Raw genomic sequence first — 21,636 nt, forward strand, 5'->3', positions numbered from 1 at the left:
GATAGTACAGAACTCATTTTTAATCATCTATATACATCATTTCATCCCGAAAAATATGTAAAATAAGTGTATTTGTATTTATCAGCATTCTTTCCCTTTACAATTCAAGAATCTGAATTCCACATGTGTAACCTGTTTCTTCTTAGTGTAAATGTTGTGTCAGTTGAACATCTTTTCTGTATGGACTTTAATACCTGCTCTCTAGCCTTAAAGATGCCATTACTCAACGCATACACTTTATCTAGTAACATACATAAGTGAAAAGTGGAAAAATAGCAAACTCATCTTTAAAAACATTACCAGAGGTCTGTCTGGTATGTGTTCTCAGTTCAGCCCATTCCTAGTTTTTCATTTTAACTACCCCCAAAAAATCACGAGGTGCTCTGTTTCAGGGGTCTTCATCATCCAGCATCTGCCTAACATCCTTTTAATGTGGTTGAGTAATTCAGCCCCCTCATGTAGGTTTTTAAATGATAATGAAAGAATTCCTACCTAATTCTGCATGATGCTTGCTCTAGTCAAACCCACAATTCTCTTTTCTGTTATTTACAGTGAGTGATCATTCACATGTCGTCTTCTTACCAAATCTTGTATCAAGTGTAAGCCTAATTTTTTTGTTTGTAAGCATAATTTTTTAACTGATGTATTTTTCTGCATCTGGAACAAAGAAAAATAGTCTCACCAGTCTCCCATAACTTTATGAATTCTTGATATTTACATATTTGGACCAGCTCAGTCACAATTTCCAAATATCACATGTCCCTGCAAGTTGGAATATCATGACCTGTGTGGATCTGAGGGGCACAGATGGGAGTTTTAATGTTTAAAAGACTTTATATTATCAAGAAACATGTGACTTTCTTAGTTTAGACATTCCAAGTAGTCATGCACATTTGGGGTGTAAGGTCCATTTTTGCAGCAATGTTCTTTACTATCTGCTAATGAGATGATCCCTTACTTTAAAAACAACTATTCCTAGGATAACAAGAACTGGGATAAAGGCATACAAAATCAGAAAGTTTGTCGTGAATCTGGATGTTGCACCTGGGCAGGTTCTCTCAATGAATTGAATTCCTTGAGTGAAGGCACACATTGGATTAGTTGTCACAGAACCATTTGAGCTGCCTGCCAGGAAGATTGACAGTGTCAGATATGATGCTTCCCAGGTAATTTAATCAACAAGTATTTACCAACTGTCTGCTAAGTATCTTTTGTCATGAAAGATATAGGACATTTTAGAGAATCCAGAATTCATTATTAGATGAAGCAATAGTGGGTGCTCTGGGTCCTGGCTTCATTTGAAGATGGAAATGGGTTTGTTTCCATTTGGGGTATAAACTCATTATCATAGTACTGATAAAAATCATGATCTCTTATGATCACCTAGTACTGAATATCCTAAGGTTAGATGTTACCACCTAAAAATATCTAAAATAGCTACTAAATTCTGCCCTGTTCTTTAGCTGTTTTCACAAAGTGGCCTGGGATTTCCATGGCCAGAAGGACCTTACTATGTTCCCACTGCCTCTCATGGGATTAGGAAAACAGACTTTTGCCAAAAATGGCTTTACTCAGCTATATATATATATATTACATACATTTTAGGAAGGAAGCCACTGCAATTTGCTTCAATCTGTTCTGTTCAGTAGGTATAGAAACTGACTCCATCCAGAGTATACAGGGGTTTACCTCAGCATACATTAGGTCTTTTTTTTTTTTTTTGAAGATTTTATTAAGTAATCTACACCCAATGTAGATTACCCAAATTCACAACCCCGAGATCAAGAGTCACATGCTCTTCTGACTGACCCATCCAGGCACCCCAGGGCTATCATTTTCTACAAACAAAAGAGTGGCCTTAAGCTATTGGCCTTTGACAGGTGACTAACTTGACTTTTATTTTAAAAATCAAAGAAACTCGGGCGCCTGGGTGGCTCAGTCGGTTAAGCGCCCGACTTCGGCTCAGGTCATGATCTCACAGTTTGTGAGTTCGAGCCTCGTGTCGGGCTCTGTGCTGACAGCTCGGGGCCTGGAGCCTGCTTCACATTCTGTGTCTCCCTCTCTCTCTGCCCCTTCCCTGCTCATGCTCTGTCTCTCTCTGTCTCAAAAATAAATAAACATTTAAAAAAATTAAAAAAAAAAATCAAAGAAACAGACTTTTATTTCAAAACAGGTTTTAAATCTATTATAAGATACAGCTTTTGTTTAAAAAATACATTTCCTCAGGGAATTGCTTCCTCGGAGGAGTATGTAAAAAAGATTATATTCCAAAACAGAGTACTTACCACAAATGAAATTCTGTCCATAAAACTCATTGACTATAAGAATCTCAGAGCAGTATTTTTGGAATGTAAAGTAACTGAGGATTTTAAAAGGAAGGGACATTTCTTCTGTGTTTCTGAAGAGAAAGAAATAGAGATGAAATTCAACAGGCTCTGGTAATAGTCCTACCAAATGAAAAGAAAGACAACCCTCATTTTACATTTGCCGTTATGAATATAGTTGTTATCTCTCATTATAAAAATTGCACTCACTATACAAAACATCAAACAATACTGAGAAGTACAAAGAAATACCACTGCCCAGAAATAACCACGGTTAATATTTTGATGATATATGTAATGTGTGTACGTATGTTTATAAAATTTTACATAATTGGAATCATATTCTTCATGCTCTTTTCTAACCTGCTTTTTTCAACCAAACATATGTCAGACAGCCTTCCAAGTCAGTAAGCATAGCACTCCATCATTTTTAATTATAGCTCGGTGGTCCATTATAGTAGAAACCTTAATTTAACAATCCCCTGATGATGGATTGGTGTCTAATTTTTTTTTTTGATAAGCACCACTGATATAAACATGAAAGAGAAAACACACCTAACACATCACTTTAAAGGAGGATATTTGTGATTAAACAAAGATTTGAAGGAGCTAGTGTGTGAAGTGAAAATTAACTGTAAGAGGAGAGGATGGAGGGAGCAAGCAGACACTCATTGTGAAAATGAACTCTGTCCCCTCGGTTCAGTCTATTTCAGGAGAAACTCCATGCTGACCTTATGGCCTCCTTTGTCCACTATATAACTTTTGTCAATCAAAAAATATGTAATAAATTCTATATGCAAGGCACTAGTTCTAAGTGCTTGAGGAATTCAAAAGAAATTTCCCCTAGAGAACTCACAGTGTAATTGGGGACACAGAATATATACCCTTAAGACTATAAAAATACACAGTGGTAAACAATTTGTGCCAAGTATAAAAATCTAGCACCACATGTCCATGACATTCTCATACTTAGTATTTATGGGTTTTTTGGGGGTTTTTTTAGTTTTTTTTTTAACCTATTCTCAAGGGACTCCCAAGCCCCATGACTTTGAGTTTACTGGCAATATTCTAAGGCACAAAATTGAATTCGCCAACTTAGAGGCTGCTAATTGGAAAGGACAGGCAGGAATCTGGGGAGGAAGGAGGGAAGAGGAAGGACACTCCAGGAAGGAAGGGTGGCATGAGCACAGGCATGTCAAGGGCTGCACATGGGACTCAAGGGCCAGAAGGGCTAGAACAGAGGCTATGAAGCCATGGGAGCTGGGTTTGGAATGACAGCCAGGCCTTTCAGTGAGCTGACACTGAAAGACCATGAAAATAGTGTTTTAAGGTAATTAATGTGGCACCAGCAAGTAGAAGGGACCAGAATAAGGGCAGATTAGGAAAAGCAGAAAAGCAAAGGGAGATTACAGCAGTAGTTCAAGTATGAGATGACAAAGGCCTGCAACAGGATGATGGCATGACAGGCTGATTGCTCAGCTAGCCAGAGGGTTACCTCCTTGAGGTAGGAACCGTGTGCCTTCATCTTGCAGTGCACTACACAGGGTGAAATAGAAGTAAAGGCTCCACATGCATTTGTGATTTGACAGCAAAGAAGAAACCCAGCAGAAGTTGGTGACTGATCCAGTATGTACACAGTCCAAGGAGAGAGTAGTCATTCATTCATTCACTCAATTCAGCAAATATTTTTTGCCAATCTGTTTGGTTCAAGGCCTTGGGCTGGCCACTGAGAACTATAATGATGAATGAGGCACTGCTGCTGCCCTCAAGAGGATGCCATCCTTTTAAAGGAAGGATGCAAAGAAACTGAATCAGTTATCAAAAGTCTCCCAACAAAGTCATAGGCCAGATGGCTTCCCAAGGGAATTCTACCAGACATTTAAAGAAGAGTTAATACCTGTCCTCCTCAAACTGTTCCAAAAAATAGAAATGGAAGGAACACTTCCAAACCCCTTCTATGAAGCCAGCATTACCTTGATTCTAAAATCAAAGACCCCACTAAAACGGAGAATTACAGGCCAATATCCCTGATGAATCTGGATGCAAAAATTTTCAACAAGATACTAGAAAATTGAATTCAACAGTACATTAAAAGAATTATTCACCATGATCAAGTGGGATTTATTCCTGGGTTACAGGGCTGGTTCAGTATTTGCAAATCAATCAACATAAGACACCACATTAATAAAAGAAAGGATAAGAATCATATGATCCTTTCAGTAGATGCAGAAAAAGCATTTAACAAAATATAGCATCTTTCTTGATAAAAATCCTCAAGAAAGTAGGAATAGAAGTAACATACCTTAACATCATAAAAGCCATATATGAAAGGCCCACAGCTAATATCATCCTCAATGGGGAAAAACTGAGAGCTTTCCCCCTGAGATCAGGAACACGACAGGATGTCCACTCTGACCACTGTTGTTCAACATAGTACTGGAAGTCCTAGCCAGCAATCAGACAACAAAAAGAAATAAAAGGCATACAAATCATCAAGGAAGAAGTCAAACTTTCACTCTTTTCAGATGACATGATACTCTACATGGGACACCCAAAAGACTCCACCAAAAAACTGCTAGAACTGATAAAAGAATTCAGCAAAGTCGCAGGTACAAAATCAGTGTACAGTAATCAGCTGCATTTCTATATGCCAGTAATCAATCAGCAGAAGGAAATATCAAGGAATCAATCCCATTTACAGTTGCACCAAATACTATAAAATACCTAGGAATAAACCTAACCAAAAGTAAAGGATCTGTATGCTGAAAACTATAGAAAGTGTACGAAAGAAACTGAAGACGACACAAATAAATGGAAAAACATTCCATGCTCATGGATTGGAAGAACAAATATTGTCAAAATGTCAATACTACACAAAGTAATCTACACATTCAGTGCAATCCCTATCAAAATAACAACAGCATTCTTTACAGAGCTAGAGCAAAAAATCCTAAAATTTGTATGGAACCAGAAAATATCCCAAATAGCCAAATTAATGTTGAAAAACAAAACTAAAGTGGGAGGCATCACATTTCTAGACTTTAAGCTGTATTACAAAGCTGTAATCATCAAGACAGTATGGTACTGGCACAAAAACAGACACATAGATCAATGGGATAGAATACAGAACCCAGAAATGGACCCACAAATATATGGCCAACTCATCTTCAACAAAGCAGGAAAGAGTATCCAATGGAAAAAAAGCCTCTTCGGCAAATAGTGCTGGGAAAACTAAACAGCGACATACAAAAGAATGAAACTGGACCATTTTCTTACACCATACACAAAAATAAATCCAAAATGGATGAAAGACCTAACTGTGAGACAGGAAAGTCATCAAAATCCTACAGGAGAAAACAGGCAGCAACCTCTTTGACCTTGGACGCAGCAACTTCTTACTTGACATGTCTCCAGAGGCAAGGGAAATAAAAGCAAAAATGAACTACTGGGACCACTTCAAGATAAAAAACCTTCTGCACAGCTAAGGAAACAATGAACAAAACTAAAAAGCAACTGAAGGGATGGTAGAAGATATTTGTAAATAACATCAGATAAAGGGTTAGTATCCAAAATCTATACAGAACTTCCCAAACTCAACACCCAAAAAACAAATAATCCAGTGAAGAAATGGGCAAAGGACACAAATACACATTTTCAAAAGAAGACATCCAGATGGCTAACAGACACATGAAAAGACGCTCAACATCGCTCATTGTCAGGGAACTACAAATCAAAACCACAATGAGATACTACCTCACACCTGTCAGAATGGCTAAAATTAACAACTCCGGAAACAACAGATGTTGGTGGAACCCTTGTTCACTGCTGGTGGGAATGCAGATTGGTGCAGCCACTCTAGAAAACACTATGTAGGTTCCTCAAAAAATTAAAAATAGAACTACTTTATGACCCAGCAATTGCACTACTAGGAATTTATCCAAAGGATACAAAAATGCTGATACAAAGGGGCACATGCATCCCAATGTTTATTGCAGTGCTATCAACAATAGCCAAATTATGGAAAGAGACCAAATGTCCATTGACTGATGAATGGATAAAGAAATGTGTGTATGTATATGTATATGTATATATTATATGTATATATCTTTACCACATCTACACACACACATACACACACACACACACACACAGGAATACTACTCAGTGATGAAAAAGAATGAAATCTTACCATTTGCAACAATGTGGATGGAACCAGAATGTATTATGCTAAGTGAAATAAGTCAGAGAAAATCAAATACCATGATTTCACTCATATGTGGAATTTAAGAAACACAACAGATAAACATAGGGGAAGGGAAGGAAAAATAAGATAAAAACAGAGAGGGAGGCAAACCATAACAAAATTTTAAACACAGAGAACAAGCTGAGGGTTGCTGGAGGGGAGGTGGGTAGGGGTATGGCCTAAATGGGTAATGGGCATGAAGGAGGGCACTTTTCGGGATGAACACTGGGTGTCAAATGTAAGAGATGAATCACTGGGTTCTACTCCTGAAACCAAGACTACACTGTATTATAACTAACTTGAATTTAAGTTATAAAAAAAAAAATAGAGGTGTCTGGGTAGTTCAGTCGGTTAAGTGTCTGACTCCAGTTCAGGTCATGATCTCACAGCTTGTGAATTCAAGCCCCACGTCAGGCTCTGTGCTGACAGCTCACAGCCCGAAGCCTGCTTCAGATGCTGTGTCTCCCTCTCTCTCTGCCTCTCCCCACCACTCATGCTGTCTCTCTCAAAAATAAATAAACATTAAACAAATTAAATTAAAAAAAAAAAAAGGAAGGAAGGCTGCAACCTAAGCGGCACTTGACAGGCTCCCAGAGAGCTGATCTAGCCAAGGGACCATCAGAGAGGCTTCGTGCAGGTGGCAAATGGGGACAAATGGATCCATGAAAGACACAGGAGGACAATCAGGCTACATTATAGAAGCCCCTGGAGTACTTTAGAGAGGAAGGAAACATAGATCTAAATTTACTGACATGGGACTGTCCAACATTATACTGTTAAATGCATCCTTAACTCCTCTACAACAGCATAATGTCATTTCTATTAAAGATTATATAAAAGTCTAACAAGATACACAACAAAATTTAACTGAAGGTTGCAATACTTCAGGTAACTTTTAGTCTTCCTTATGCACTTCTGTATTGTGTACATTTTTTCCCCCAAGAACGTGCATTATTTTGTAAGCAGAAAGAACAAAGCTATTTCTGTTTGTGTTTAAAGGAGGAGACAGCCAAAAATGGAAATGTTGCGGGCAGTCAGTCAGGAAAGGTGATGACTTGGAAAAATGTGAACTTTATGATTAGGAGGTTGATGTGGTCCTTGAAGAGCAGATTTTCATTTCAGTGATGGGAGTGGATCCCAATGGTGAAACCTTGGGATATTGAGGTTTTGCAAAAACCCCCAGAGTCTTTGGTAATGTTGGCCACTGCCTCTCTTTCAAACAATGAATTCCCTTTTCCAACAAACCAAATACACAAAATAGTGCCAGACGGACTGGAATATGTAATGATTCAAATATTCAAGTGGAGATCCTGCCCCAGGTGGGTCTATACCTTGCTGGCTTGATTGCATACCCTTGGGGTGATTTGACTTGAGCATTTTTTAAGCAACACAAATACAGTGTAATAATGGTGGTGTAAAAATAATCCTCTTTGATCAAAACCAGCTCACTTCACTTTGTAACACTTCACTTGCTAGAACTCACTACAGCTTATGAAGTGTCTTCCTGTTGATTATCTCATTTGCTCCTCATACTCCCCTGAGGAAGGTGGGACCAAGATCATTAGTTTCATTTATTAAGTGAGGAAACTAATGTAGATAGAAGTGACTTGCCCATGTGGCAGCTAAGTGCTTAGAGGAAATCTCTAATTCCGGGCAGCCTTGCTCTCCAGGGAGCCGCGTGTGGCCTGTTGAGTCTTCACAGTGGTTTGACTGGAGCAAAGTTAAGTATGAGGTGAGTTTAAGTCAAAGAAGCAACCACCGTCACATGTCCTCAGGGACCCGTAGTGTACTTACAGGTCCTGCTCACATTACCTGCCTGGGACTACTGGCGCCCTTCAAAAAATTTTCACCCTTTCTGCTACTGCTTTTTTAAAATGTATGTATGTGTGTATATATACTTCTTGCTTATAAAATGATGTTTATTATAGAAATTTACAAAATAAAGGAAAATATGAAGAAAAAATATTACCAGAGATAATTTCTGTTAACATTCAGCGTGTGTCATCTATTCCTAGTATTTTCTTGATCACACAAGCTCTTATCTGACTGTTCTTACTTCTTAAAAGAAACTGGGAACCAGAATAGAGACACCACAGTGCCAGGGCAAAAATGGATTAAATGCATGCTATTTAGCTTGCAATACAGGCAGGGAGTTTTTCTGGAGGATGGATTGGTTTTCCTCCTCTTGTTATTACATGTGAATCAAATATGGATAACATGCCTCAACTGTCATTTCCTGATCCTCAGTGTGAAGACACTTTACTGAACAAATAGTAAACAGTTCAAGGTCTAAATAACAATGGTAAACAAGCACTATAAATACTCCAGACCACAAGGTGATACCTTTAGCCAGTATCACATAGCTCTCCTCTGGAATGCCTTATAACGTCATTATCAAGTGACAATTAACAACAAATCATCCATGAAAATCCTTTGAATTGTTGTATCTTACCTTATTAATCCAGATCCTACAAATATCCCAGCAACAGAGAGCAGAGCCACCATGCTATTGACCACATTTGGGTTTTGGACCATACCAAGTAGCACAAGACTTAGAAATTCACCGATCAAGTGGGGAACCAAGAGAGCAGCAGAGAAATACCCAAATCTGGCAACCTCAGGATATAAACCCAGAGTCCTAGAAAAACATAAAATCTTTAGTTTCCTCTCCAAGGGTTATCTAATAAAAATATCACACTTGCCTTCTACGAATAAGTTCATGGTGGCTAGTGGGTGGGAAGCGTTTGCAGGGTAAGCCAAACTCCCCTTTGAAAGGCCTTTTCGAAACACAGCCAACATCTGAGACCATTCATTACCACACATTGTTTCTGTTGGCTCCAACTTAGTGTGCCACCTTTTCCAGCTCCTTCAGTTCTCACAGGAAAATATTAATACTTAGACAATGGTCGCAACTAGTGCAATAAATAGGGTTGTTGAACTCTCCGGGCTTCTCCATAATTAACCATGTTCTGCCTAGTTAGCACTGCTCCTACCCTAGCTAGCCTACTTTCCCAGGCTCACTCCATGGGCTTCTCTGCCCCTCCATCCCTGCACTTCATCCCCATCATACGGGGTTGTTGCCCACGTGAAAACCCTTCGCTACCTCCATTGACTCTATTCCATTCTTGTCTTTTATTCTACCAGCCCCTTCCACTGATTTGATCTTCATTTTCATAAACACACTTCCCTATATCCATACCCCTTAACTCTTACATTCCTTCCACTACATACATTTCCCCTGGTGATAGCATGTCCTCAACAACCATTAGACATGGCTGCCCTTTCTTCCATTTGTAGAGTAAGGAAAAGGAGTTGGCATGTCTTATAAGCATGCCTGCTTACCACTCTTCAAGGCCTTCCATCCTTATACAAATCATGAGGTTTGCTTATACTGTTAATCCTCTTTCCCCGTGTAATCCTTTTACAACATTCTCTCAACTTTGAGGATTTTATAGCATCTGGACCAGGGTCAGTCTTTGCACTCCTGTCCACTATCATTATCCTCAAGGTCTTTAACCTTCTTGATGAACCACCAACATCAGTGCCTCCTAATTAGGTAACCTGATCAATTCCAGTGGTTCCATCCACCTAATCTTCATTATTCATCATGTCTTAAACTTCAATGTTACTCAAAACTGTTCTACTTCCAAAATTTCAGATTCTAAAAGTGCTCTCTCGGGGCACCTGGGTGGCTCAGTCGGTTAAGCGTCCGACTTCGGCTCAGGTCGTGATCTCGCGGTCCGTAAGTTCGAGCCCCGCATCGGGCTCTGTGCTGACAGCTCAGAGCCTGGAGTCTGCTTCAGATTCTGTGTCTCCCTCTCTCTGACCCTCCCCCGTTCATGCTCTGTCTCTCTCTGTCTCAAAAATAAATAAACGTTAAAAAATAAAAATAAAAAAATAAAAGTGCTCTCTCTGATCATGGCATCCCTCCTGTCTCCTGTTTCCCCTAAGCCCTCACTGCCTCAGATCCTTACCTGCTTCTGCTATTCTTTGCCTTCCCAATCCCCACACCTGGGAGCCCTGTTATTTCACTTAGGTTCTCTCCCTGTAGGTGTGCTGAACAGGGCATAATCCTGTACTAATCAGATCCACTATGCCTCAGCCGGCCCCAAGACACCTTACTTTTTCTCATTGCTTATTGGGTTCCAATAACACTTCCCTCATGGCTAATATATACCTGTATTTTAAATTATCTCCCCAATTTCAAACTCTCTCCAGTGCACAGCAGATGGAATCCTCTCCCATTTTATGAATTTCTTGCTAACTTTATCTTCCCTATTTCTTATCTTCCATGTATTGTGCTCATTCTTTCTCTTTTCCCCCTATCATTGCCAAGTTGATCCTATCTACTTGCTCCTTGATTTCATGTTACCTGATTCCACTATCCCTACCCTGCTCTACTCTGGAAACGTAATCTGTGACTTATCCTATTTTGCTATAGTTTCATCTATTCTCAATCTAATGGTTTTTCCAGATGGTATTATTTATCATATCCTGAAATATCAATTCCCTGAGCCTGATAACCATGTGAGCAAATTGCCTTGCCTTCATCCTACCCTACACCACCAAGCTTCCCAAGCAGCATCTGCTTCTTCCATCTCTTGGAAGCAAGAGCTTCCAAGCAGCATCTTCTTCTTCTTACTTGTTCTCTTGTAAATCTGACTTGCACCTCCACCAACCTATTGAAGCTTGTTTTTGGAAGACTGCCAATGACATCCTAATCTGATGCTTCATCTCCTCGAACCCCTGCAATATGAATGAGTTTACTACACTTCCTTGAAATGCTCTCCTCCCTCGGTTTCTCTGATGCTGCCTGGTCCTGTTACTCCTTCTGCCTCCCTGATCACCCTTCTGCTTCCCACACTCTAAAGGTGCCTCCTAAGGTTTGCACTTGGGGCACCTGGGTGGCTCAGTCACTTAAGCATCCGACTTCAGCTCAGGTCATGATCACACGGTTCATGGGTTGGAGCCCCATGTCGGGCTCTGTGCTGACAGCTCAGAGCCTGGAGCCTGCTCCTCAGATTCTGTGTCTCCCTCGCTCTCTGCCTCTCTCCCACTAATGCTCGGTCTCAAAAATAAACATTAAAGGGGCGCCTGGGTGGCGCAGTCGGTTAAGCGTCCAACTTCAGCCAGGTCACGATCTCGCGGTCCGTGAGTTCGAGCCCCGCGTCAGGCTCTGGGCTGACGGCTCAGAGCCTGGAGCCTGTTTCCGATTCTGTGTCTCCCTCTCTCTCTGCCCCTCCCCCGTTCATGCTCTGTCTCTCTCTGTCCCCAAAATAAATAAACGTTGAAAAAAAAATTTTTTTTAAATAAAAAAAAAATAAACATTAAAATGTTTTCAAAAAAATAAATAAATAAGGTTTACACTCAAGACTGCCTTCTCCCCTTCCAATATTCTCTCCTATAAAATCCATTCCCAGGCCTTTACTCTTATTCCTCTTTTTCTTTCTGCTGTAGCCTACCACCAAAACCTCAGCATGACGTGTCTCATCTGATGTCCTGTAGCATACCAGATGCAACATGTTCAAAACCAAGTCCGTGCTCTTTCCTGTCAAGATGCTGTCACCATCCCATTCCCTCAGATGGAAAACTCAGGCATTCTCTATGACTTTCTTTACCACCAACAAATCCATGGTTTCTGAGCCCATTTGATTCTACTTTCCTAGTATTTCAAAGTGAATCCCCTTTTGTTGCCACTGCTCCTCTCTTCAGCAAGGCCTCTGCCTTTCCCATAGGCTGCTGCCAAGGCTCCAGGGTCTCTGCCCTAACTCCAGTCTGCTGCCAAAGCGGGCCAGCCTCACCCTCCAGAGTCCATCACAGATGGGTCACTCGCTGGTTCAGACTTCTCTCCTATGTCCCATCCCATTATCAAATCCACTTCAGCTCCTTAGCCTGGCATTCACCATCTCACCAGAGGGGCCAGTCAGATCTTTCACTACTCTTTACAATCCTTCATTCCCACAGCACAACTGCATCTTTTCTCTGGAAAGGTTTTATGTCGTTTTGCTCCTGAACTTATGCCCCTGCTCTTTCTTTTCCTGGAATGCCCTTGCTCCCTTTTCTATCCATTGGAATTCTGCTCATCTGTCCTCCAAGAGTTTTGTCCTCCAAGAGTTGTCCTCCAAGAGCTGCTCTCCCCGCTCAAACAAATTGGCTCTTGGTCTCCTTTGTCATTGGCTGGGGTGGGGAAGATACCCCATCTGTACCTCAGTTTGCTCACCTACAAACAAGGATAGTTATAGTACCACCCTTATAGAATGATTGAAAGGATTACATGAATTGGTATATTTAAAGCTCTTAGTGCCTGACATAAAGCAAGTGCTCAGTATGTGTTAGTTGTTGTTATTATTGTTATATTCCTCAACATAGTGACTGTGCTTCTTTATAACACTAATCTTAACACTTTCTTGAATAAAAGTCATCTGGAGATTTATGTCCACAATCCATCATATGAAATGCTTTAGGGCCAGATGTATTTTGGAATGTGGCAATTTACAGATTTTGGAAAGTCTGTACACTGCACAGACCATACTTGTCACAGTGGGATTAGGGACTCCACCTGTAACCAAGCACATTAATATTTCTGCTAAACAGGAGTGTTTATGTAGGAAAAGTACAGGGAACATCGTGTGGGTTCACATCTGATTTTACCACTGAGTTCATGTCAGCATGTTGCTAGAAGAGTTACAAATACATTCTGACTTTCAGAGATGTTTAACTTTCAGAATTGCAAGCCTGAGGGCAGCACCTCCTGTTCACTCCTCTTTGAGTCTTCTGTTGCACCTAGTATTGTGCTGGCTAAGCTACTGCTTAGTAGGCATTCAACAAACATTGCTGTCATTTAATCAAAGTGTTTGCTATGTTGCTAACAGCATGCTACCACTGGAAATGATTCTGACTTTCTATATCTGACTTTAATCAAAAATAGTCCTGACCTGTATGCTTACACTTCCCTGTTTTCTTAAATCTTACAGAACCTTCTCATGGACAGTTTTTCAAAGACTGTATGGTCTTCAAGATCAGTGCTTCACAAATTTTAAAGTGCACATGAACCACCAGGAGGATCCTGTTAAATGCAGAATCCAATTCTGTAGCTGGGCCTGAGATTCTACATGTTAAACAAGTTCAAAAGCAAGGCTGACACTGGTCTGTGGGCTACACTGAGTAGCAAAAGTCTAAATTACCGAGGTCTTCAATTTTCAGCCAACCCTGATTTACTCAAAAATGATCAGGTTGTAAATGATCTGTTCCTGGATCATTCAGCCTGAACTAGACAGGCTCATGGTGTATTTACATCATGGATTAGAGTCAACATGTTCCTGAGTGTCAGAGAATGAGGCTTCATCAGGTCCAGCAGGGAGGCCCCATGGTCCCTGCCATCGCCCTCAGCGGGGAGCCCAATCTGCTAACTCGGAGCAAGTGGCTTTGCCTCTGTCACTCTCCAGAGTGATACCAACTTCTAAGCACCTGCACCAAGACCTTCCTAGTCCTCATCTGGGAGCTCAAACTAACTAGGCCCTGGTTTATCTTTTACCTATGTATCACTTAATTCATAGTAATTATTGGTATTACATATCATGGGTCTGAATACTGGCTATGTCAGGAGCACCTATAGTTATTCAGGCAGTCATGAATCCCGTGGCCTGAAGACAACATCTCAAGACTGCCTGAAGTTCTCCTGGGATGACAAGCTGGGCACATTTACACTACTAGAGTCACAGAATACCAGGTAATACCCCTATCTTTTCTTATGGGAAAGCCACAGGCATTAGGAAAGATACCTCTCCCTATGACGATAAATCATGCAAATAACTACACATTTTCAGATTTATATCTTTTAAAAGCTCTAAGAAACAAAAAAAACAAAAAGAAGAATTGTCTATAAGCCATCTATCAAAACCAAACAGCATCAGGGATGCTTCATGGCTCCTCAGTGCCTCTTCCCATAGTCATTCTTCCATTGCTCAAACCCCCTCACACCAGCCCAACTGTGATGTCACAGGTGGGTCAGTGGAAACGTCAGGCAGAGTTGCTGTTCCAGCTGACAGGTGCTCGGAAGCCTTGCTTAATGTTGAGCCATGCTTAACAGCTGCTTGTCACCTCTACCCCGCCCCCCCCCGCCGCCCCCCGGCATCCCAGCTACTTAAGAGCGATCTTCTCTGGCCAGGCCCTGCAGGAGATGTGGGACATGCCTGTCCCTGGCACATGTAGTCCTGCTGATCTGCTCTCAGGTCCCATGCAGCCCCCAGCTGGGTTCTTTTATTTGTCCTGAAGGACAGGACATTGTACTAGACACTGATGGGCAAAGACAGACCCCCCCCCCCAGGGCCAAGAGCAAGGAGTTGTCCACCCTGGAGCTCCCCCTCCATTGGTCCCAGTGGCCATCTGGGACTCCCCAGGAGGCCTGGCCCAGGGGGACTAAACACCTTTGAACAACCCCTTACCAATAGCACACACTGCTGAACATCATGGTTGCAATGACACTGAAGGGGAGGACGTGCAGCACATAGGCCAGCAGCATCTGCCACTTCTGGTACAGGCCGTCTTGGCTTTCCTGGTCACTGACAGCTCGCAGCACAGGAACTGGGCATGGAAAGCAGGTTTCAGAACAGCTGGCCACCACACAGCTAAGGAAGGAGGGCTAGCCAAAACTAAACCTGAGGCTGTACAGTGGGAACCAGCCAGGGCTCCCTAGTCCTGGAAAGGGGAACCTGCCATCCACAGAACTATAAATACCTTCCACCACAGAAATCTACTCTACTTGAATTACAGTATGGTTGCAAAGGCTGTCCTATTTCCTTCTAAAATCAAAGGAAGGGTGTCACAAATTCAAGAACACACGTGCAAAAGGGTCATGAATGTGAGGTACTTTGTCCTCTTTTTGTGCAGGGTTTTGGCACAGAACATCAGGCAACTAGGTATTGCTTCTGGATTCTCTCAGTTTTAAAATTAGGTGCTGGCTATCCTAAAATAGTCTCCAAAAAGAATTTAATGGTGCAAAGTTGGCAGGTATCTGGGTTCCCAGGGGCTGTACATCCTAATGGCCGAGAAAGGGATAACAGGGATGATCTTTTTTAAAAAAAACCCTTCCCAAACCCTGCCCCATCAGCAGCTCATAATTTCATGTTTCCCTGGATCCTTAGACCCTCAGAGAGATCTACTTGGTGAACTAATTCACACTAAGATATCAGTAACTTAGTAGTTACCATTCCCCAGGGAGAGAATCTGGAGAGGGCCAAGTTTAGCTCAGCAAAATACCCTTATAATCATGGAGTCTTGCAAGGTGCCAGCTGGAGAAGGGAGATATTCAGGAAGAGAGGAAGTGCCGCCCCCCCCCAGCCCTAGGCACAGGCACGTACACAGATTCACAGCGTTGAGCATGCCTGTATATGGGGTGGCACCTACAAACTGGTATAGGAGACCCACGCGATCCTGGACAGCACCCTTCAGCACATCGTTCTGGACCCGCAGAAGATAGAAAATGACGAACAAACCCATGATCAGATTCTGAACAAGACGCATAATCACTGCCAGCTTATTTCTCAGTAAGTTTCTTGTCACTCTCCTGAAAACCAAACAACCCTGTTTTAATTCCTTTTCTTTCACTGGTGGATGCCTAACCACCTAAAATGGGCTGAGGCTCTTACCTTAAGAGAACACCCAGTTTAGAGAGAGCTCCAGGAGAATCTTTGGTTTTAAACGGAACCGTTGACAATGTTTTCAGGTGTTTTGCTCTTTCAATATTCTCCAAGGTTTTGTGATAAATTGCTGATTCTTTGTAGGCAGATTCAATCATCTGGACTCTCTTGTAGGTTTCCATTTCCCGTTCTTTGCTTTGAGTATCCACTGATGTCAGGTCCACTAATTTTTTCCCAAAAGAAATGGCCCATGAGTTTTTAAATGCAAATATATGCACAATGGCTTATAATACATGTTTCATCATTGATTCAGGAGTACTAGCCCACCTATAAAATCAAAATATTTTCTGTTCATGCCCACCTATAAAATCAGAATTCTTTTAAAGTTACCTGCAAGGCCTTGAGGATTCAACTGAGGCTGTCTGTGAGAATTTAGAAGCTCAGCTATTTTTCTCTGACAAAGTGGATATGCACCCATTTAAGAGAGATCTCCCACCTCAGTCTGATAGGTCACCTATCAGATGGTAAGTTAAGGGACCCAGCCAAACTAATTCCTTAAAGAGTGAAAACACCGAAACAAAAACAAGAATAAAATCCACCAGTGCTGTTGACATCCAGGCAGAAATCTGAGATGGTTAAGTTTAATAAACATTCATGATGGGAAAGGTGAAAAAAAAAACTTACTATAAAAGTCAAAAGGGTTTGAATGTTCGGGACAAGGGTAATTGCAGCCATTGAAGAAATCAAGCATTTCCACCGGTGTCCCACAGAAAACCAGCTCTCCATAGCTCAGAATGGCGATTTTATCAAAGAGCTGATTGGAAAATAGATGGCATTAGTGTATAATCAGGTTACCATATTCTTCAGGAGAATAAATTTCCAAGCAGTGAGTCCTTGATTATCTTAGCCATGCATCAGTATTCTTATTGTGTCCACTGGAGACACACAGAGCATGTCCCTATTTTTTTCAGCTGGGGTTGCTCCTGTGCACAATGCTGCATCCGGCCTGGGCCCAGCATCACATCTGGGGTGGAGGAGAACTCCTGGAGCTGGCCAGTGGACCTGGGTCTGAGTCCTAGTCGTGCCACTGAGTGAGTGACCTTGGACAAGATGTTCATGTGTTTAATCTCAGATCCTTGTCTACAAGAGGCAAATAACAGCTCCTGGGAAAGTATCCTGGGAAGTATCCTGGGAAGATGAAGTGAGATTTTTGGAAGGAAATCTATATGATTCAGTGGAAAGACACAGCCTTTGAAGCCAACTGGACCATGAATGCCACTTCCAGCTTTTTTACTGTGTGGTATTGACTCAATTTGGCATCATTTCTAAGGCTCCCTCTTCTCTATTAAGTGACAGTACAGATGCCCACCTCATAGGACTGTTGTATGGACTAAATGAGCTAGTGCACAGAAGGTATTTGGCACATGGTAGGTGCCCTTCCTATATCAGGAAGCCCATACTGGCTCCAATTGCTCTGGTTGACAAGTACTAATCTCTCCCTCATGATCCCCATCTCAACACACACATCTACTCACCCCTGATGAGTTAAGCAAGAACAAGAGACGTCCCTCTCACCTGAAAGAGCTCAGAGCGTGGCTGGTGGATGGTGATAATCACAATGCGGTTCCTGCGAGCCAGCTCTGCCAGGAGGACAACGATCTGATTTGCTGTCATGCAGTCCAGACCTGTGGTGGGCTCATCAAACAGCATGACCTCTGCAGGCAAGGAAGGGTCAGGTTTCTGAGTCACTGATGAGCCTGGGCTTTGGGCTCTAAACTCAGAATTTTGAATAGTTCTTTATGGAGATGTCCCATCCCATCTTACTCCAACCAAATAGTATGCTGTGAGGAGTACCTGCATGTAAACCGGCTTTCAGCCCAAGCCCAAGAGAGAGAACCTGACCTAGTAAGACCCAACTCCCAGCTGCATAGCACATTTTGGCTTTAATCCTTGAGGGAACAGGGCAGAAACAAGATCAGCCTCTCACATGGTACTGTGGACTGTTGGGGCTCTGTCCAGAGGACCAATGACAAAGCACGAGGGCTGGTGAGCAGGCACCAAGTTGTTTTCAAAAGGTTGAGGGGAGGCTGGTTAAAAAGACATAACCTCACTTTATGTGGAGCACTTTCCAATACTGACAGGGTTTCTGTGCTGCAAAAAACTCTGACCCATACCACAAAGTCCGAGGTGGGACAGGGGCTTAGATTCTTTAGAGAGTTTAAATGTGGTTCTTTCTACCTAGAAAGTGAGATGGGCTGTTAAGAACATCTCTCTTCCTTGTCTTCTAGTGATCAACCACCATCTGAAGAGCAGGCAGTCTTAGTCTGCCTCAGTGTAGTATCCAAATGTAGTATGTCCTCTTCTAGGGGCATGTAAGTGCTAAGGTTCCCCCAGTGGCAGGGAGAATGACCAAACTCAGCAAGAGAGGCAGGTGACTGGCTACCTCATCTTGATACTTCTCCCTCCAAAATATACACTTTTTTGTGTGTATCAAAGTCCTGCTTTAATTCCTGCCATTTCATTAGTACCTCTAGTCACACCAAAACTCACTGGTTTTCCACAGCACACACAGTGGTGCTGCTCTAGTAAGAAGTTAGGATGGACAGGCCAGGCCCATGTGTTCATGGAAGACCTTCACTGCACATTAAAACACAAATGCAGTGTTTCCAAGTCTAAGAGCTGTTTTGTACTCAGATGGTGGAATGGCATCAGGAACTACATAGTATTTCCAAAGAAACTGGGTCCCTGGTTTGATGTCAGGGACGTCAGTTCCACACAAACCTCTCTGCAAATGGAGACTAGGAAAAAAGGGACCGAAAACGTCTCCAGACCTATGGAAGTTGGGCAGCAGCTGGTAGTAGTTCTGAGTCCCACTTACTGGGATCCTGGAGAAGCTGGGCTGCGATGGAGACCCGGCGCCTCTCGCCATTGGAAATTCCCCCAAGGTTGTAATTGCCAATCAGTCGATCTGCCACGTGGCTCAGACTCAGCTCTACCATGACTGCATCCACCTGTTTGAGACACAAAGTCCCAGAAGGCTGGTCTGCTGGGCTGCTGCCCTAATTCATGGCCTGCAGGTGGCATGGGAGAGGCAACACACTTCCCGGGAGCGCTCAGCCACTTTCACCACACTCTAGGGAGAACATGCCTATTACGGTAAAATTCAATTTGGTCTAAATCATAATACATGTGTCAGATTAGAACAAATAATAAAACTGTTTTTCAAAAGTCTCTAGAGCAACAAAACTGTTTACATTTGTTTCAGGGAAATTCACCAGGAAACACTGGAGACTTCATTGGACTCCTATTTTCACAGAAATCGTTTTTTTAATTTTTTAAATGTTATTTTTGAGAGAGCGAGAGAGAGAATGAGACTGACTGGGGGAGGGGGAGAGGCAGAGGGAGACACAGAATCCAAAGCAGGCTCCAAGCTCTGAGCTGAGAGCACAGAGCACAACATGGCGCTCGAACTCACGAACCACAAGATCACGACCTGAGCTGAAGCTGGATGCTTAACCAACTGAGCCACCCAGGCGCCCCTGTTGGACCCCTATTTTCAGATGTTGCATTGAGTCCAGCGTAAAGATCCTCCAAAGGTACAGTTACAACATAGCTTTTTAAAATATGTTTGGGGGGCACCTGGATGGCTCAGTCGGGGAAGCATCTGACTTCGGCTCTGATCATGATCTCACAGCTCATGAGTTTGAGCTCCAGGTTGGGTTCTGTGCTGACAGCTCGGAGCCTGGAACCTGCTTCCGATTCTGTGTCTCCCTCCCTCTCTGCCCCTCTCCCGCTCGCACTCTCTCAAAAATAAACATTTAAAAAAAATATGTCTGGTTTTTGAAATTTTATTATAATAAATGTTTTATATACCAAAAAAACCCTAATTTGGTTTGAACTAAACCTGACTACCCTTATATAACCCAAATAAGTCCTGGAGTCCCACCTGGCCCACTTTCAGTGTGGTTTTGCATCAAATATAATCCAGTTATCAAAAGTAATTAAAAATAATGCCAATTCTTTACTTGAATATCTTTAAGGACTTTACAGAGGACCCAGTTTATTACCTATAGCTACACTTCATGTCCTGTTCCAGTTCTCTCTCCACTTCTCTTAGACTCTGCCACTCCCTGACACCCTCTCCTTACTCCTCCTCCTCAACTTCCCCAAAACTAGAAACATTCTTTAATGACTGTCTAATCAAGAAGGTTGGCCTTTTCCCTCCCATTCCTTCTTTCCTTCCTCAGCTTAACCCATCTCCAGAGACTCAAAAACCTCTACTTCTGGCCCTGCCTTGCTGATTACCCATATCTACATAGGGCCCTGGGGAAAGCAGCTAGAAACAGACTGAAAATACCTACATATATGGTAATGAGTTGCATTCCCATACACATCCAAAGAGACTGTGTTACTTTTACCATGAAAAAAGAAACGAAACACTACATTAAAAAAAATAACAACAGGGGTTCCTGGGTAGGTCAGTCGTGAGTCTGACTTCAACATTAAAAAAAATAACAACAGGGGTTCCTGGGTAGGTCAGTCGTGAGTCTGACTTCAGCTCAGGTCATGATCTCACCACTCGTGAATTCGAGCCCTGCATTGGGCTCTGTGCTGACAGCTCAGAGCCTGGAGCCTGCTTCAGATTCTATGTCTCCCTCTCTCTGCCCCTCCCCTGCTCGCATTCTGTGTCTCTCTCAAAAAGAAACATTAAAAAAATATATAATAACAAAGTAGGGGCGCCTGGGTGACTTAGTCAGTTAAGCACCCGACTGTTGATTTCGACTCAGGTCATTATCTCACAGTCATGAGATCAAGCCCTGCATCGGACTCAGTGTGGAATGCAGAGCTTTCTTGGAATTCTCTCTCTCCTTCCCTCTGTCCTCCCCGACTCATGCTTGCTCTCTCTCTCAAAATAAGTAAAAACTTAAAAAAAAAATAACAACAAAGTAGATTGGAGTAAAAGAGATGATGATTTGTGGAACAAAGTTCCAGGAAGAGCCAGGAGTGGGATCAAAAGCATAGATGTAGATTTGACCACAAGAAGGAATACATCTGTATTACATCCAAAGGAAAACGAGGTTAATAATGCATAAATAAACCAGTATGATTTATTTTGGAAAAAAGGGTCTCCTCTTGCCATCAGAGTAGAAGGATCCTGGAATTGAGTTTTGCTTGATATGGCCAGGCTGATATGCTCACCTGCCAGGGCAGATTCCTGAGCATCCCTGTCATTTGCTCTGCAACAACCAGAATAAAGGAGTAAACTTGCTCTCCTGGCTTGGAAGGGATAGAGAGAGGAGGCATTTATTTAACCTGTTTCAGATGTCTCATACTCTATCCCAAAGCCTCTCTGGCGAACACTACTGGGAATGGAATTCACAATGTCTTAGAAGGAACCCTTGGGATCACTGGGATCAACAACCTCTATGCT

The 21,636-nt window shown here is 42.2% G+C and overlaps 1 protein-coding gene across 1 annotated transcript in view; it reads right to left on the reverse strand.

Moving 5' to 3' along the window:
• ABCG5 (ATP binding cassette subfamily G member 5) overlaps positions 1–21,636 on the reverse strand; it is a 32,695-nt gene continuing 11,059 nt past the window's right edge. Inside the window, exons 5-13 of the mRNA XM_043603281.1 lie at positions 19,084–19,216; positions 17,781–17,920; positions 16,890–17,019; positions 16,215–16,428; positions 15,927–16,132; positions 15,012–15,150; positions 9,020–9,205; positions 2,286–2,398; positions 1–1,125 (exon numbers count right to left, since the gene is read on the reverse strand). Coding sequence (XP_043459216.1) covers positions 932–1,125; positions 2,286–2,398; positions 9,020–9,205; positions 15,012–15,150; positions 15,927–16,132; positions 16,215–16,428; positions 16,890–17,019; positions 17,781–17,920; positions 19,084–19,216 — 1,455 coding nt within the window. The 3' untranslated portion in view covers positions 1–931. The remainder of the gene's footprint in view (positions 1,126–2,285; positions 2,399–9,019; positions 9,206–15,011; positions 15,151–15,926; positions 16,133–16,214; positions 16,429–16,889; positions 17,020–17,780; positions 17,921–19,083; positions 19,217–21,636) is intronic.

Source organism: Prionailurus bengalensis, chromosome A3 (assembly GCF_016509475.1).
Source record: "Prionailurus bengalensis isolate Pbe53 chromosome A3, Fcat_Pben_1.1_paternal_pri, whole genome shotgun sequence".
Taxonomy (NCBI): Eukaryota; Metazoa; Chordata; class Mammalia; order Carnivora; family Felidae; genus Prionailurus; species Prionailurus bengalensis.